Source organism: Staurois parvus, unplaced genomic scaffold, assembly GCF_062004578.1.
Source record: "Staurois parvus isolate SC_StPar_1 unplaced genomic scaffold, SC_StPar_1.0 ptg000044l, whole genome shotgun sequence".
Lineage (NCBI taxonomy): Eukaryota > Metazoa > Chordata > Amphibia > Anura > Ranidae > Staurois > Staurois parvus.
The window spans coordinates 785,997-804,189 of record NW_028317840.1 but is presented as its reverse complement, the minus strand read 5'-3'; the positions used below and the strand labels follow the sequence as shown (position 1 = coordinate 804,189).

Below are 18,193 nucleotides of genomic sequence, written 5' to 3'. Positions count from 1 at the left end.
ATTTAAAGAAAAGAACCTCTGTCCAACTGTTAAGCATGGGGTTGGATCAATCATGCTTTGGGGTTGTGTTGCAGCCAGTGGCACAGGGAACATCTCACAAGTAGAAGGAAAAATGGATTCAATAAAATTTCAGCAAATTTTAGATGGTAACTTGATGCCATCTGTGAAAAAGCTGAAGTTAAAGAGAGGATGGCTTCTACAAATGGATAATGATCCTAAACACACCTCGAAATCCACGGGGGATTACATCAAGAGGCGTAAACTGAAGGTTTTGCCATGGCCTTCACAATCTCCTGACCTCAACATAATTGAAAATCTATGGATAGACCTTAAAAGAGCAGTGCGTGACAGACAGCCCAGAAATCTCAAAGAACTGGAAGACTTTTGTAAGGAAGAATGGGCAAAGATACCTCAAACAAGAATTGAAAGACTCTTGGCTGGCTACAAAAAGCATTTACAAGCTGTGATACTTAAATCTTCAGGGTGCCCAAACTTTTGCAGACGCCATTTTTTTGTTTTCTGTTATTTTGAAAGTGTAAATGATGGAAATAAAATCTAACTTTTGTTGACATATTATAAGAATGTCTAATCTGTAATTTGATGCCTTTTGAAGATTTTTCCATCTTTCCTTGGCTTCTTTATGCACATTAATACAATTTTTTAGCTGGGATGCCCAAACTTTCGATCCCCACTGTATATGGAAACGTTGTGTATATGTATGGCGTGATGTGGATAATAGTCAAATCATACAGCAACGGAACTAAAGAGAGAGAAAAGAACGCAAAGAAGGGTAACCTATGGGCCGCCCCATGTATCATAAATGGATAAAAAGGGCAATAAGTTATTGTGTAAGAGTCCCAATGATTTTGCAGGAAATCCCATGGTAGCACAAACAGATGATATAGGGTATAGAGAACACATTGATGTAACTAGACAAATACAAGGTGGTACAACCAGATGGTCACGTACATAGACAAAAAAAAGGGAAGGTATATTGTGTTATAATATGTTATAGTATGGTAGCTATCTCTAGGTCCTCATTAAGCCCAGCAGGGTACAGTGTGTCAAGGGTCTGAATCCAAAAAGTTTTCCTGTGGCAGAGCTTGTGGAAGCACTCTGACTCTTGAGATCAGTAGATATGGATTCACTGACCCAGACCCGAAGTCCTGTGGTACATTTATTGTGAACCTCTAAGACAGTGGTTCTCAACCTTTCTAATGCCGCGACCCCTTAATACAGTTCCTCATGTTATGGTGACCCCCAACCATAAAATTATTTTCGTTGCTACTTCATAACTGTAATTTTGCAGTGGGAGGAGTAGTGCCACGTCATTGGTGTCAGTGGGAGGAATAGTGTCCCATCACTGATGTCAATGGGAGGAATAGTGCCCCATCATTGGTATCAGTGGTAGGAATAGTGCCCCATCATTGGTGTCAGTGGTAGGAATAGTGCCCCATCATTGGTGTCAGTGGGAGGAATAGTGCCCCATCATAGGTGTCAGTGGGAGGAATAGTGCCCCATCATTGGTATCAGGGGGAGCAATAGTGCTCCATCATTGGTGTCAGTGGGAGGAATAGTGCCCCATCATTGGTGTCAGTGGGAGGAATAGTGCCCCCATCATTGGTGTCAGTGGGAGGAATAGTGCCCCATCATTGGTGTCAGTGGGAGGAATAGTGCCCCATCATTGGTATCAGGGGGAGCAATAGTGCCCCAACATTGGTGTCAGTGGGAGGAATAGTGCCCCATCGTTGGTATCAGTGGGAGGAATAGTGCCCCATCGTTGGTGTCAGTGGGAGGAATTGTGCCCCATCGTTGGTGTCAGTGGGAGGAATAGTGCCCCATCGTTGGTATCAGGGGGAGCAATAGTCCCCCAACATTGGTGTCAGTGGGAGGAATAGTGCCCCATCGTTGGTATCAGTGGGAGGAATAGTGCCCCATCGTTGGTGTCAGTGGGAGGAATAGTGCCCCATCGTTGGTGTCAGTGGGGGGAGGAATAGTGCCCCATCATTGGTGTCAGTGGGGGGAGGAATAGTGCCCCATCGTTGGTGTCAGTGGGGGGAGGAATAGTGCCCTATCGTTGGTGTCAGTGGGGGGAGGAATAGTGCCTCATCGTTGGTGTCAGTGGGGGGAGGAATAGTGCCCCATCGTTGGTGTCAGTGGGAGGAATAGTGCCCCATCGTTGGTGTCAGTGGGGGGAGGAATAGTGCCCCATCATTGGTGTCAGTGGGGGGAGGAATAGTGCCCCATCGTTGGTGTCAGTGGGGGGAGGAATAGTGCCCTATCGTTGGTGTCAGTGGGGGGAGGAATAGTGCCTCATCGTTGGTGTCAGTGGGGGGAGGAATAGTGCCCCATCGTTGGTGTCAGTGGGGGGAGGAATAGTGCCCCATCATTGGTATTAGTGACACCAATGATGGGGCACTATTCCTCCCACTGACACCAATGATACTTACCTTGCTGACCCCTGCTCCAGCCTGGGCTCGCTCGCTCCCTCCCTCTCCCATGGTACAGACACTTACCGGTCAGATGTCTTCCTTCTCCGGCCGCTCTCCTCCTCTTCACTCGCTCGATCTTCGCGGTGCCGCTCGGCTCCTCCTCTCCAAGCTCCACCTCCTTGCCGGTGATTGGCCGCCTGTGTGCCTCTCCTGAGCTACAGTTCCGGCGGCCAATCACCAGCGAGGATTGATCCCGGGGGTGTGTCCAGATGACAGGGACGGCATGTCATCCCGCCCACACCTGGAGACGGATAGAGGAGCGGTGTCTCGGTTCCTAAGACCATCGGAAATATGTGTTTTCCGATGGTCTTAGGCGACCCCTGTGAAAGTGTCGTTCGACCCCCAAAGGGGTCGCGACCCACAGGTTGAGAACCGCTGCTCTAAGAGGTGTCTGGGACCTATAAAAGTGTATATCCTTACCACCCTCAATAAGGTGCCGATGTTCGCCAAATCTAGAGCAGAGGGTGCGAATAGTACAGCCCACATAAAGGAGACCACATGGGCAAGTAAGGCAGTACACCACAAAATTGGATGAGCAGTTGAATAAATCATCCAGCCTGTAGTTTTTGCCCTTGGCGCTAAATTCTTTTTTGCCATAGTAGACAAAAATGCAGGTTTTGCATAGAGATTTACAACATTGGTACATCCCAATGATAGGTGTGGAAAACAAGGACGGTGCTGGAACAGGTCGAATGGGTTTTAACTTACTGGGAGCTATTTTGTTTTTTAAATTAGAGGCTTTCCTGTAAGTGAGTGTGGGTTTGGATGTTCCAGTGTTTCTGTAAGATATTTTTCATCTTTCGATGTTTGTTGCGGTACCTAGTGGTAAATCTCACTGCATGATTGGCTCAGTATTAGGCCTAGTTGTTTGGGTTTTTCCAGGTAGGTACAGAGTGTAGGTATCTTCTATTAGTGGCTCTGGATAACCCTTCTCTCTACATTTATTTTTGAGGGTGATACTGAGATCGATATAGTCAGACTGTTTTGTACATATAAGATAAAATGGAGAATGTTTTGTACAGTTCAGTTGGAGGAGGCAAAATTGACTCTTGGGTATATTGTTAATCCATATAGGATAATGGCAGTTCTGAAAATGTAAAAAAGAATTCCCTGCTGTGGGTTTTGTGTAATTTTTTGCTAAAACTTTCCCATTTTCATGACTCATTTCTAGATCAAGAAAGGCAAGACAATCGTGATGTTTCTCTGATGTAAAAGATAAGCCAAAGAGGTTATTATTTCAATAAGCTACAAAGTCGTCAATAAGGGGTGTGGGTCCATCCCAAATGACAATGATATCATCAATGTAGTGGCCATAAAATATGAGATGTACAGTAAAGGGACTGTTACGCCTGATGTAAAAGTCCTCCCAGTAACCCATGGCCAGATTGGCATAGGAAGGAGCAAAATTGGCACCCATGGCAGTTCCTTGGAGCTGTAGATAGAAGTCTCCATTGAAATTAAAGTAATTATGGGTTAAGCAGAAATTAGTGGCTTGAAATATGAAGTCAGCTTGTCTAGGATTGATGAGAGGATCATGGGATAGAAAATACTGTAGGGCCTGAAGTCCCAAATGGTGAGGGATGGATGTATAAAGTGAACAAACATCTAGAGAGACCCAACTATAGGTGGAATTCCAATCATACGTGGTGAGCAGATGTATAAGGTGGGCTCCATCTCTGATGTAGGATTGAAAGCCTTGTGCAAGTGGCTGTAAAACCCAATCTATGTACAGGGAAAAACCACTTGTGATGCTATCTGTGGATGCAACTATAGGTCTTCCGGGCGGTTGGTTAAGTTCTTGTGCACTTTGGGAAGATGGTAAAAGTACGGTGTATTAAAGAAAGTTCTGCGTAAGAAGGAAGCTTCTACTTTAGTGACAATGCCCTGGGAAAGGGCAGAGTCAACTAGAGTGTTGGCCTCCATCCTAAACTCAGGTAGGGAGTCAGAAAGTAGTCTAGTGGCCTCGGTTATATAATCTATTCTGTCTTGTAGGACTATTCTGCCACTCTTGTCCGCAGATTTAATAATGATGTTGTTGTTGTCCGTTAAGACTCTTTAATGCTTTATTGTTAAATGGATGGAGGTTATAGATAGATGATGGTTTGGTGTTGCATAGTTTTACAAAGTCTGAGTAGACCACTTTGTAGAACTCCTTTACAAAGGGGCCCTTCGCATGAGAGGGGAAGAAAATGGATTTGGGCCTAAGGGTAGTGTGTTTAATCGGTGGAGAGGTGACTAAATATTGGGTAACTATATCAAATTCTGTACCAAAATTGTCATCATACAGTAGTTGAAGTGCGGTGAGAATGTCTGGATCAAAATCAAATTCTATTGCAGAGGAGGGGGAAGCTGATGAATGGGTGTTGTTTGAAGAAAAAGTATTGGATTTAAGGGACTGGATGTGATAGTATCTTTTGATGCTGAGCTGTCTTATGAATTGATTGAGATCTTTAAATACTAAAATAGAGTTGGGACCTATAATGGGAGCAAAATTAAGTCCACGTTTCAAAATAAAGGTTTCATCATGGGAAAGGTTGTAAGAAGATAGATGAAAGATTTTTATAGTTTCTGAATTTTGTGCAAGCTTTCTGGATAATTTTCATGCTTTCCCCCCTCTGCATCCTCTGCTGTGAGCTTTCTTTTTAGGATGCTGTATTGAGGGGGACTTGGGCATAAAAAAAGGTTGAACGGTGGTAAGAGGGGTGGTTTTATTGTCTGAAGGGTGATTGTGGGTGTGTAAGTTATTTGCCTTCCTCCAAGGATGAACAGATGATATAGGCGGAACAGATGTATTATGCACAGGAGAAGCAGTACTGAGGAGGTCTGGATTAGATGGGCAACCTGGTCCAGGTATGGACTCAGCTCAGCTTGCCAACCAGCTTACACATGTATTTTTTCTCTTTTTGTTTGACATGCGTCACCCTTCCATGTTCTCCTTGCTGTGAAGGCCAGTTATAGACTGGGGCGGTGGCTTTTTTGTACTGTTGAATGGTTGGTGAGAGGGCACACTGGACACCTTAGCTGCCATTGTGCTACATGCTGGGTGTCTAGTACCTTCCTATACCTTTAAGGAGGGGTGGGCTCCCTCAGGTCCACCTGCCCTTGGTCTATTCATTAAATACATGTGCCTCTACTATGGGGCTCTCAAAATTTGTAGAGTTAGGAATTACAGAATATCGGGGTGCCATGAGGAGGCTCTGTAGCTTACACATGTATTTGCAAATATGTGCTAACTAAACCCCTGTTTTTAACACATACTCTTAGACAGGTTAATTCAGTTTGTTTGCACGTTGGTTGGCAAGCTGAGCTGGGAATTTTTCTCTTTTTGTTTGACATTATCTTGTAGGTGCTTGAGTTTTAGTGGTTATAATTGGTGAATACAAGAAAAAGCTGTCAGAGCTCAAGTGATAAAAAATACAGTCTTGTTAGTACATTGCTTTCCACAGTCCATTCAAAATGATGTTCTCATTGAAGTACAGTGTATAAAAATGATATTTGCAGGCTTGCAGCTCCCTCCAGACTGGAGGTCTTGGAACACAACTATGAAACAAAAAGGAGACAAAAAAGGAAATGTCTCTTTTTACCTAATCTTTAGTAAATCACATCAGAGGTTTGCATTTACTTATTACTAATATTGTGTTTTTCATTGTAGGTATTCCAAAGTTGATCACAGCAGACATGATTAAAGAAGGAGCTGCTGTAATTGATGTTGGCATTAATCATATAGAAGATCCAGCTACAGGAAAAACGATGATCGTTGGAGATGTGGATTTGGAAGGTAATTAATACAGATTATGCAGGATAGATATTATGTAGGATTTTTTACCATGACACTTTGAAAATACTGTGATCCGATCATCTTCTTGGGTTAAGCTAGTTTAAAACTGGATTATGTAGAGCTCAATATGGATAAAAAATTGCATACAGGAAAATATTGCAGTCCAAAACCTAGCTATAAAACTGTTTCCAATATTTAGATTAACAACAGAGGTTTGTATTTGTGTTATTTTGCAAATATGCTGTATGTGACACTGCAATGTCAAGACACTTTGGTAAACTGTGATCCCTAATGCCATACTATCTGAGCTCCCAACTAGGGACATACCGTATAGTGTATTACAATGGATACATGGAAAACACACTTTCCTTAAAGGTAGTCACTTCCTTCTTAACAGAAACCTGTGCTGACAGAAATATGGAATCTGCCATTGCTGACCCCTTTAAGAACAAACTAGAACTAGTTGGTTTTTGGTTTCAATTCTTTGTAAACCATCAACCCTGAAAAAAACATGCAGACAGCAAAGTTATAAACCTTGATCTGTGTATGGAATATGATGAGACAGCACTCCAAAGTTCAGAAGTTTACTTCAAAGTAGTGTTTCTGTTGATTTTGTAAACTTGGAATTAAACTACCTTTTTCTGAACTTAGGATTGCTGGTTTATTCAATCTTGTTTGCCTACAGTGTCCCCTCCTTTCCCATTTCTAGGTATGAGGGGCGTTCAAGTCAAACTGGGACTTTTGAGTTTACATAATAAAAGAACACATTTATTTTTTGACATACTCCCCTGCTACATTTATACACTTATCCCAAAGTTTAACTAATACCTGGAAAGCTTCGCCATAGAAAGATTTGTCAATACGCCTGAACCATCCTAGGACAGCCTGCTTCACTTCGTCATCATTGTGTTCACCGTTCCCACAGAAGGATGTGTCTCTTGTGCAATTTCACAACAGGTTATGCGGTGATTATCCAGGATCAGGAGTTCCACACACTGAATGTTCACAGGAATGACTACTGTGGGCTGGGAACCACCACAGCCGGGATTGTCACTGATGGATGTATGGCCATCTTTGAAATGTTTACACCAGTGTTTCTCAGACTTCAAACTTTTTTCAGTCAAGGCACTCTCTCAAATTATGGACAGTCCTGAGGTACCCCATTCTAAAATGTAAAAACTTTTCTAACAGTTTTAGATAATACAGCAATGCCCACACATGTAGGACACCCAACGTCAGAGTTGATTTATTCTTCCAAAGCAAATACATTTTTGCACACTGGTACTAACTAGTATTCCAATATTTCTCTTCTCCCTCAGTTTTTCTCCCTCACTCAGCTAATGTGACCCCAGAACTGATGGAGAGGGGCAGGGGAGGGTCAAACAAGAATGCTGTGCAGGCAGCTGACATCCTCCTTATCAACTGATGATGTCATTGGTTGTTAGGACGCTGGCGGCTAGAAGGTCGTAATGGTGCACAATGAAAACCTGTGGCTTTGTGTGGCTAAAAGGCAGACTTGATCCACCTGCTGGCTTGTACAGTGCTTTGAAAAAGTATTCATACCCCTTGAAATTTGTCGAAAAATTTGAAAACCATTTATCATTTTCCTTCCACTTCACAATTTGTGCCACTTTCTGTTGGTTTATCGCATAAAGTCCCAATAAAATACATTTATGATTTTGGTTGTAACATGACAAAATGTGGAAAATTTCAAGGGGTATGAATACTTTTTCAAGGCACTGTATACAAGTTTTGGACAGATTTTAGACATTTTTCCAAGGCACCCCTAAAGAAACCTCAAGGCACTCCGGGGTGCCTGTGAACCCTGGTTGAAAAAGGCTATTTTACACCATTCTTACTGCGGCTGAGCGTCTCACCACCTTACTGTGTTTGAGATTTTCTGTAGATATCTGTGGGTTTTATGCCTTCATTCACAGGAAACTTCATCCCCACATGCTGTTCCATGCACGCACTAACACTGATGTCTGCCATCTTAATTAACTGTCTCTGGACCGGCCCGCAACATGTGAGCCGCTTATCAGTAATTGGACACACTTGTCGCTTACTACTACATGTAGTACTGCCACTCTAGCATCCCTTTTTATACCTGTAAAATAAAAAGTCTTGGTTTTGCTTGAACGCCCCTCGTATTAGCGGCTTCAGTGCAGAATGGATCCTCATTCCTCCAGATTAGTGACACATAAAGTAATAAAGCAACTGGATCTGTATAACGGTCGGGAAACTGTCAATTTTAGAAGAGCTCAGAAATGGCAGCTTCTGTATTTCTATCATTTTCTGAAGTATACTATATTTAGGCAAACCAGTTATTCCAGATAGATAAAACGCTGATTGACCTTATTTATAGCCATGATATAAATTTAAATTACAATACATAATCTTGAAATAAATATTGTTTAGCTGTATTAAATAAAGAAAAGAGAGGGTATATCCTTTTTTGATACTCATAAATTTCTTGAGAATTTAGCAGTAATGATCTACCCACAGCTGATAAATTGCACAGTGTATTCTTGGTAGCTAATGAAACCTGTTCATGGTCAGCAGGAGGAAACAGAGCATACTTCTGAAACTTTGCTTCCCCCAGTTCTGCTACATTTTTAAGGTTGATTTAATAAAAACAAATAGACTGTGCACTTTGCAAGTGCAGTTGCACTCATTTTCCCCAGGGCTTACTGAATGAGGTGAAGCTCTGCTTTCCATCATCCAATCATCTACAAGCAAAATAGCTGTTTTTTTCTTTTTATTTTCCTTACACCTGATCAGATATTCTTAACAAAGTAAAACTTTACCACATTCATGAAGCTCTGGAGAAAATTAATTCAGTTTCACTTGCAAAGAACACTGTCTTTTTATTGTTCTGCAGTCATTAACTGATTGATAGAATAAGTCAATATGATACTTTGAAGCAGGACTATTTTTTAGCTGGAACTTGGTGGAACTCAGTTCCACCGCCTCTGGCTCAGGCCCTCTTCTCCCTGCTCACCACTATCACTTGTAAACACAGAAGTCCGGCTTTTGTGTTTACAAGTGACAGCTTGTTTCCCAATGGCTCCCACAGATCTGGTCTCTTGAGCAGCTCCCACTAAGTGCAGGATGGGGACAAGGGAGATGCAGGTGTCTGGGGTGCAGTGCGGATGCAGACACCCCCACTGAATGATCCCCCTGCAAGTAATAGAGTTGGAGCCACCTACATTGTCTGGGAGGTACTGGGTGCTTCAACTTAATACAGCAACAAAATGAATACATGTGGAAGATAGTGAAGCTAAGGATTTAAAGGGGGAGGGAGAAGATGGGAGAGGTGTCGTAGGAGGGGGGTTTGCATGCTGAAGAGGGGTGAAAGTGAAATGTTGATGGGGAGGCAGAGGCAAGCAGCTGTAGAAGAAGACTGGACTGGATTAGGGTGCTGGTGTTCAAATTACTTGATACTTAACTGCAGTCCCAGAGATCACCAAAGGGCTGCACCGAGTCTGAAGAAATGCAGCAGAAGATGTTCAAAGACAGCAAACATGCTTTAGAAGTTGTTGGAGAATGGGGACATGTTGCAGGAAGTCTTAATAGCCTGGAGACATGTTACACAAAACTGCTAGAGATCACAAATTTATAGCCCCTTTACAAGTCAGCATTTCAAAATTTGTGCTCTTTATACATTTTACAGTTTTCTTAGCAAGATCTATTATAAAAGATCAGACTAAAAAACAAAGCCTACAAAGAGAAAACAGATGGACAGCACAAAAAAAGTAATATGTTGTCAAATAAATAAATCAAACCATTAACTTTTAGAAGCTATTCTAAGGAATATGTTTCCTTCACTGGCTTGAGTAGGCAACAAAACAAACCGCTGTTTGCTGGGGCCTAGAGGGCAACACAGTAATTGCCAGAGTCATGTGTAGCCCCCAGGTCACAGGTTGGCCACCATAGCATTAGGGTAATGCTGTCAATGGCAGAAAAAGGTTGGTGCAAAACAAAAAAGTGATTCATGGCTGCAGCTGAATTACCAAGCACTGCCTCAGCACACAAGCCTTGGTTGCATAGTGGGGCCCTTTGTAGTATTAAAGTATATGCAAACCTTTATCTTGTAAAACAACCCAGTCATTTTAAGATAGAACTGCAAGGCACAATGTTTATGTGTGTGTGTGTAGGGCCGTACATAAAGGGGTAGACCAATCCTTCTGTATGGGGCCCAGGCCAGCAGGGGGGCCCAGGCAGCTGGCTGGGTGAATCGAATGTGGGTAGGGAGAGTGATTGGCATGGCAGGGGGGCAATTACTGAAACTGATCCCCTGTATGGTTCTCGCTGCAGCAGCTGAAAGCTGTCTTCTTCTCCTCTCCCTCCCACTGACTCTCAGCTGCTACAGAAAGAGCCATACAGTACAAGGGATTGGTTTCAGTAATTGCCCTCCCCCCAGCCACACTTGCCAGGCCCCCCTGTGTGCCACCACCCCCACAGTGCTGCTAGCTTTGCTCCACTCCTCCCCACTGACAGCTGCAAGCCCACAATACGATCCTTCAGGATGAAGATATATCACATTTACCAGCCCCTTCCATTCCTGAATGAACACAATGAGTGATCTGTACTGATCACTCACCATATTCATTCATAACTGAAGCGTAGAAAACTGTTTTCTTTTGGGGGGGGGCTTTTAGGTTGGCTGTATGGGGCCCTGTGGTCTCTAACAGCAGCCCTGTGTGTGTGCATATCTATCTACTGTATCTATCTATCTATCTATCTATCTATCTATCTATCTATCTATCTCTTCCTCTCTGTCTCTCTCCATATACAGTATATATATATATATATATATATATATGTATTATAAATACCCTTTTCATAAGTGATCACATGACCTCTGTTCTCCATTGCACAAGGGGCTTAGAGAGGTGGGCGTGGAAACAGCAGGGGCGTGTCAGCAGGAGGCAAACAGCAGCACAATGATCTTCCTAGTGGAACGCTTGCAGGGGAGTGTGTCAGCACAATGCCATGCTATTGACCTCTATTTCTCCATTATATTGGCTTTTCAGAATATTAAACATGTGTAATATAGAGGCTGGATACAAAAATTAGTGCAGCCTACACTTTTGTAGTAAAATAGTACATTTTGTATAGAGCAGGGGCGGACTGACCATTTGGGAACTGCCCGAGGGCCCAGGGTCAGTAGTGGGCCCCATGAGATGCCCCTGGTACCTTTCATTGGCTTTTTTGGGTGTGGTTTGAGTGTGGGCGAAGACATAGGGGCCCCATGATCCCCTATTACCCGGGGGCCCCATGAGTTGTCAGTCCACCCCTGGTATAGAGATGTACAAACCAGAGCAATAAAAGGGATTGCCTGAGTCTGTACGACTGACAGAGGCTTGTGGTCTCAAATGAGGGACAGTTGAGAGCTATGGTATGAGTGCACTGGTGTGAGCAACATACCCTATTCTGTGCTTCTCTGTTAGACAGCACGTTGTTTTTCTACTTTTACTCCATTGTATAGCAACGGTTTCGTCCTGTGAGAGTTTCTCAGCCACTGTTTCTTCAGGAAGACTGCTTCCCTTTTGTGTTCTGATGGACCTCATAAGGGATTTTTGTTCCACCATCTCTAGGTAAATCAAGCGTCGTCTATGCATATGATCCCTGGATTGGGTTCCATGCTTTCCTATGCACTCTACTAGATCTATGGTGTTGATTTCCTAAAGGCAAATAGACTGTGCACTTTACAAGTGCAGTTGCACTCTGCAGGTGCAGTTGCTCCAGAGCTTAGTAAATGAGCAGAAGCTCTGCTGAAAGTGAAGCTTTACCTCATTTACTAGGCTCTGGAGCAATTGGGCCTGCAGAATGCAACTGCACTTTGCAAAGTGCACAGTCTATTTACCTTAAGTAAATCAACCCCTCTCTGTGTTTTGTTCATCAAGCACCTTTTCCACAGTTGCGTGGTCACCACCTGTTTTCTTTTTGTTTTCATTTTCAAAGCTTGTCTAGGTGGATTTTCAGGCCTCCTCATGCCAGCGTTGTGCATAGGTTCCTTCAAGCAGCTCTTTAAAATGCGGGCAGTGCTAAGTTTGCTGTTGTGTTTGTTTGGTCCTCTTAACCTCTGTTGCTATGTTCAATTTGTTGAGGAGCACCAGTCCGTCCTCATATATCTTTTTTTTGTTCTTAATGCTGCAACAAACCTAAGGCATAATGGTTTTAGGGGAAGGAGAGAGGTTATCCTGTGCATGCTAGTGGTCCTTTCTCCTATAGGCAGCAGTATATCCCAAATTCTACGAATTCTTGTGTCCCACAATGAACTCCAAGAAAAGCATTTTCGGGTGAGTATAAAAAAATCCTTAATTATATTTCTAGATTAATAGGGGTTCTTATTGCATCAGCCATTGCATTCTTGCTTGGAGGTATGGCCAGCAGTGGTGGCAACCAGTCAGTTATAGTAACATGATCCCTGGAGGTGTCACCAGGAGCTGTCTGTACCTCTTCGAAGTTAAAGCATGTTCGGGTGGCTGCCAATGTCATTCTGTCAGGAGCTTCTAGTATAGTGCACCAGAGGAATGTCCTAGAGCTTGAAGACAAGAAATATTTGCTGGCATGGATTCCGTGGTGAGACAGAGCTTGTGTCTGCAATAGACAAAATTCTCTTGCAGTTAGGTGTTAGTTTTTGGGTTCCCTTGGACACATTACTCTGTAAACAGAGAGGAGGCACCCTAGTAAGTGATAATGGCAGGAAATAGTAGTTTGGGGCAGTACTCTGTCTAGCTAGAAACATATTGGGGATGATTTACTAAAACTGGAGAGTGTGAAATCTGGTGCAGCTCTGCATAGTAACCAATCAGCTTACAGCTTTTATTGTCAAAGCTTAATTGAACAAGCTGAAGTTAGAAGCTGATTGGCTACCATGCACAGCTGCACCAGATTTTGCACTCTCCTGTTTTAGTAGATCAATCCCATCATGCTATTAAATAGAAAGCTATAGAGGAAGATAAGTAACTAACAAAACAATTAGCACTGCTAAAGAATTTGATAAGCTGCCTGCCTCTGGCCCCTTTTATGTGCTTCCCTTACATCTGGTCCTCCTGGGAAACCGATTTAGAGCCCTGAGTTGGACTCTGAGTACTAGTGACACCTGCCTAAGGTAACCACACCGCTCTCGCTCAAATAATGTTCAAAAGACTTTTGGTTAGAATTTTGACACTGCTGCTGAAGAGTTTTTTACTGCAGACTGCTATTTGTATTAGACTAATCTCCAGTAAAAAAGAAGCTTTTGGCCAATTTACTACTGTGGTTTTAAGTGTGTTTTTTCCACCCCTAAAGGCAACATATATAAGCCATTACTATTATCGCTTCACTGCTTAACAAACCTGACAAATTTTAGCCACCCAAGAAGTTCCTTGTTTTTAAAGAGTCAGCTGACTCACAGGGGTTGATTTACTAACGGTAAATAGACTGTGTACTTTACAAGTGCAGTTGCACTTTGGAAAGGAATTTGCGCCAGAGCTTAATAAATAAGGTGAAGCTTCATTTTGCAAAGAATAACCAATCACATGCAAGGAAAATAAAAAATTGATTTGTGGTTGCACAATTGGATGATGGAAGTCAGTAGAGCTCCCCCTCATTTACTAAGCTCTGAAGCAAATTCCCATACAAAGTGAAACTGGTTTCTATATGTTTCTGAACTATTCATATTATCATTGTCCTTATTCACTCTCCTATTGAATATGGTTGTTTGTCAAATTATAGTTTGATGACCTGTGTAGCATGGTTCAAGTACTGTTATTTTTTTTTTTAGGAGTGAAAGAAAAAGCTGGTTTTATCACCCCCGTTCCAGGTGGCGTTGGGCCAATGACTGTTGCAATGCTACTGAAGAATACATTAATGGCTGCTCAAAAATTAATTTACTAAAAAATTTTTTTATGTTTTCATACAAATATGTCTTTTAATGTATGTTTTATTAAGTATAATTAATTTTTAAAATCTAGCATTCATTGTCTTTATTTTTCTTAAAAGTATGCAAGTTGTGATGTAAACGGCATTTGAAAGCATGTGTACAAGGACAAGCCAGCAAAGGTGCAGAGGACACTTTTCTCTTTTCATATATTTGTGTTATTTATTTTGTTACATTGACCACCAACATAAGGGAACACACTGCTCCGCAATGTCAGGGGGGCATATTGAGCACTGACCACCAACGTAAGAGAACACACTGACCCTCAATGTCAGGGGGCATATTGAGCACTGACCACCAACGTAAGGGAACACACTGACCCTTAATGTCAGGGGGCATATTGAGCACTGACCACCAACGTAAGGGAACACACTGACCCTTAATGTCAGGGGGCATATTGAGCACTGACCACCAACGTAAGGGAACACACTGACCCTTAATGTCAGGGGGCATATTGAGCACTGACCACCAACGTAAGGGAACACACTGACCCTTAATGTCAGGGGGCATATTGAGCACTGACCACCAACGTAAGGGAACACACTGACCCTCAATGTCAGGGGGCATATTGAGCACTGACCACCAACGTAAGGGAACACACTGACCCTTAATGTCAGGAGGCATATTGAGCACTGACCACCAACGTAAGGGAACACCACCAACGTAAGGGAACACACTGACCCTCAATGTCAGGAGGCATATTGAGCACTGACCACCAACACAAGGGAACACACTGACCCTCAATGTCAGGGGGCATATTGAGCACTGACCACCAACGTAAGGGAACACACTGACCCTCAATGTCAGGAGGCATATTGAGCACTGACCACCAACGTAAGGGAACACACTGACCCTTAATGTCAGGGGGCATATTGAGCACTGACCACCAACGTAAGGGAACACACTGACCCTCAATGTCAGGGGGCATATTGAGCACTGACCACCAATTTAAGGGTACATGCTCACCACCAATGAGAGAGGACCCCCCGACTACCAGTGTAAGATGGCATGCTGACCACCAGTGTACTGGAGCACACTGACCACCAAAACAGCAACATTTACCTGACCATTGCACTGTTCAGATTGTGCTATGCAATTGTGTAGTCCTGATCCTTGCACTCTGACCACTACACTGTATGTGTTATGTACATTACATAAGTCTGGCTGCTGTACTGTATACTATACATAGTCCTAACCAATGTATACTAGATGTCAGGGGCGGACAGACCATTTGGAAACTCGGGCACTGCCCGAGGGCCCGGGGTCAGTAGGGGGCCCCATGAGATGCCCCTGGTACCTTTTTCATAGGCTTTTTTGAGTTTGGGCAAGGACACAGGGGCCCCATGATCCCCTATTGCCTGGGGGCCCCATGAGTTGTCAGTCCGCCCCTGCTAAATGTTGTATGTTATATAGTCCTGACCACTGTGTTTTATTTTTAATGTTGTACATTACATAGCCATGATCATTCATTTTTTATGCTATGTATGTTACATAGTCCTGACTGTCATAGTCCGTACACTAAATAGTCCTGGCCATTGCACCCTTTTTACACTTATCTTATAAGTTATACTGTATTATCCTAACAGCTGCACTTTATATGCTGTATTGTACATTACCTAGGCCTGAGTGCTGCATTTTATATGCTTTGTTGTACATTACATAGTCCTCACGGCTGCACTGTATATGCTATGTTGTACAGTATATTACATGCTACTTACCTAGGTGTTTATTATCTCAACAGTGTTTGGTTACAAAATAGCTCCCATTTGTTTGAATAAATTTCTTTAAGGTAGGATTAGACAAAGCATTAGCTCTCTGTGTATATTATGTGTGCAGAAAAGATGTGACAAAAAATTTCACTTTTTTAATTAATCCTTTGTTTCAAGGTTTATGTGTGTCTCTAAAACGTTTACTTGTGGCATATTTCGTGGATACGTAGATTTCAGCATATGTGTGCAGTATACACAGAGCGGCTCAGCCCCTATTTAACCTATTGCTCTTAAGCCACTAACATTGGCAAGCTTGATCTGGCCACTTCCACTGCACATGCACTAGTTCCTTTCCTCAGTGTGCCCCTGGGTACCTCAGGTCTTTTACAATCCCATTGACCTTGTCTTTTTTTTTTTCCACCAAGATAACTGAAGCAGAGTTCCACCCAAAAGTGGAAGCTCTACTTATTTGTCTCCTCTCCCCCTCTGCTGCCACACTAGGCACCTTTTGTGGTGGATGGGGGAGTGGTTTCCTGGTTTTGACAGGTACCCGCTCCCACTTCCAGCCCAGTTCTCTGTGGCAAACTGAGCCAGAAGTTCGCCCCCTCCCCAAAGCTCCCTGAAACACTTCACAGATCCCAGAGGTCTGCAGCCCATTCACAAATCACAGCACGCTTTGCGCATGCACAGTAGGAAGCCGGATGTGAAGACTCAAGGCTTCATTGCCAGTTTCCCTTAGTCAAGATGGCGGCGCCAGTACCTGATGGCCAATGAAGAATTCACTCGGGGTGAGGACACCACTGGATTCCTGGACAGGTAAGTGCCCTAATATTAAAAGGCAACAGCTACAGTATTTGTAGCTGCTGACTTTTTTTTTTAACAGACAAAATATTTTTTTTTAACAGACAAAATATTTTTTTTTGGGGGGAGTGCCGGGGGCCAGAACCAGCTTTAAGTGTTAGGACTATGTGGTAGGGTGGTAGGAGTGGGCTTTCCCCTCCTTTGGCTAAACAGTAATGCTTGTTCCGGCAAACATTATGAGATATTAAATGAAGAAATAACTTATATAAATAGATGTATACTCTATAATGACGGATTATACATTTCTACTGTATATAAATATTTTTTAAAACTAACAATATTTTTACATTGAAAAGCACATAGCTTTATATACATGTGTAACAGCTAAGCATTATGGGAATGACTTAGCCTGTTTTCTTCATTCAACCAACCAGGACAAACACCTTTTAAAAAAAAGTTCACTGGAAATCCAATTTTATGAGCAATGATCTTGCAGCGTAATAACAAATTTACTCATGTTCTGAATGGGACGAGTAATGTTCACTTCAACTATGCATATTGTCATTGCACTACAATTATTTCTATATATGAATTGCCATGTGTACAGTATGTGTCGTCAACTTTGGGAAACATTGGTCCAAACCATCCTGAAATCCGGCTCAAGTTAGGTCGTATTTTATTTAATGGCAGTGTGTATGAGCTTTGGAGTCAAATACAGATGTGCTGATCAGAAAGACCTTTAGTAAAAAAAGACCCAACCTTCCAAAAACTGATAGTTTTGAGGTTTGGTGTTAATGGCAGCTTGAATCACTTACCTACTTCTTATATCTCTAAGGCTAGGTTCACACTTATGAGGTTTGGTGTTAATGGCAGCTTGAATCACTTACCTACTTCTTATATCTCTAAGGCTAGGTTCACACTTATGAGGTTTGGTGTTAATGGCAGCTTGAATCACTTACCTTATGGTTCACACTTATGCAGATTTCAGTGCATTTCCTGGTTTGCAGAAACGCACTACATCCACTTAACATGATTTCTTATGGATCTAGTTCACATCTGTGCATTTTGAGCTGGTGCCGATTTTTGAAAGGGTCAGGGACTTTTTTACCCACAGCAGATTGCGTTTTGCGTGTACTAGACTTCAATGGAACTGCACCAAAAAAGCAAGTGTTGCGCTTTTGATGCATGTTGCATTTTGTGTTTTGTGCTTTGTGTGACTGTAAGCTGCTGTTAGGGAGCAGACAGCCACTGGCATCCTTAACAACCAGTAAACAACATGGTCATTAAGAAGCGGGCAGCCACTGTGTCCTTACCAACCGATGAGTCATCAGCTGTCAGTGGGGTTCCCCACTGATAGCTGAATGTAAAAAATTGCTGGCAATTAAAAGATCCGAAAAAAAACAGGGTGGGCTCCTCCCCAAATTCTTACTAGGCCCTTTGGGTCTGGTATAAATTTTAATGGGAACCCTATGCCAAAATAAAA

The 18,193-nt window shown here is 42.7% G+C and overlaps 1 protein-coding gene across 1 annotated transcript in view; it reads left to right on the top strand.

Annotated features, from left to right (window-relative positions):
- MTHFD2L (methylenetetrahydrofolate dehydrogenase (NADP+ dependent) 2 like) overlaps positions 1-17,665 on the top strand; it is a 125,365-nt gene extending 107,700 nt beyond the window's left edge. Inside the window, exons 8-9 of the mRNA XM_089663710.1 lie at positions 6,145-6,270; positions 14,045-17,665. Of these exons, the coding sequence (XP_089519836.1) occupies positions 6,145-6,270; positions 14,045-14,157 (239 nt within the window). The 3' untranslated portion in view covers positions 14,158-17,665. The remainder of the gene's footprint in view (positions 1-6,144; positions 6,271-14,044) is intronic.
- Positions 17,666-18,193: the final 528 nt, after the last annotated feature.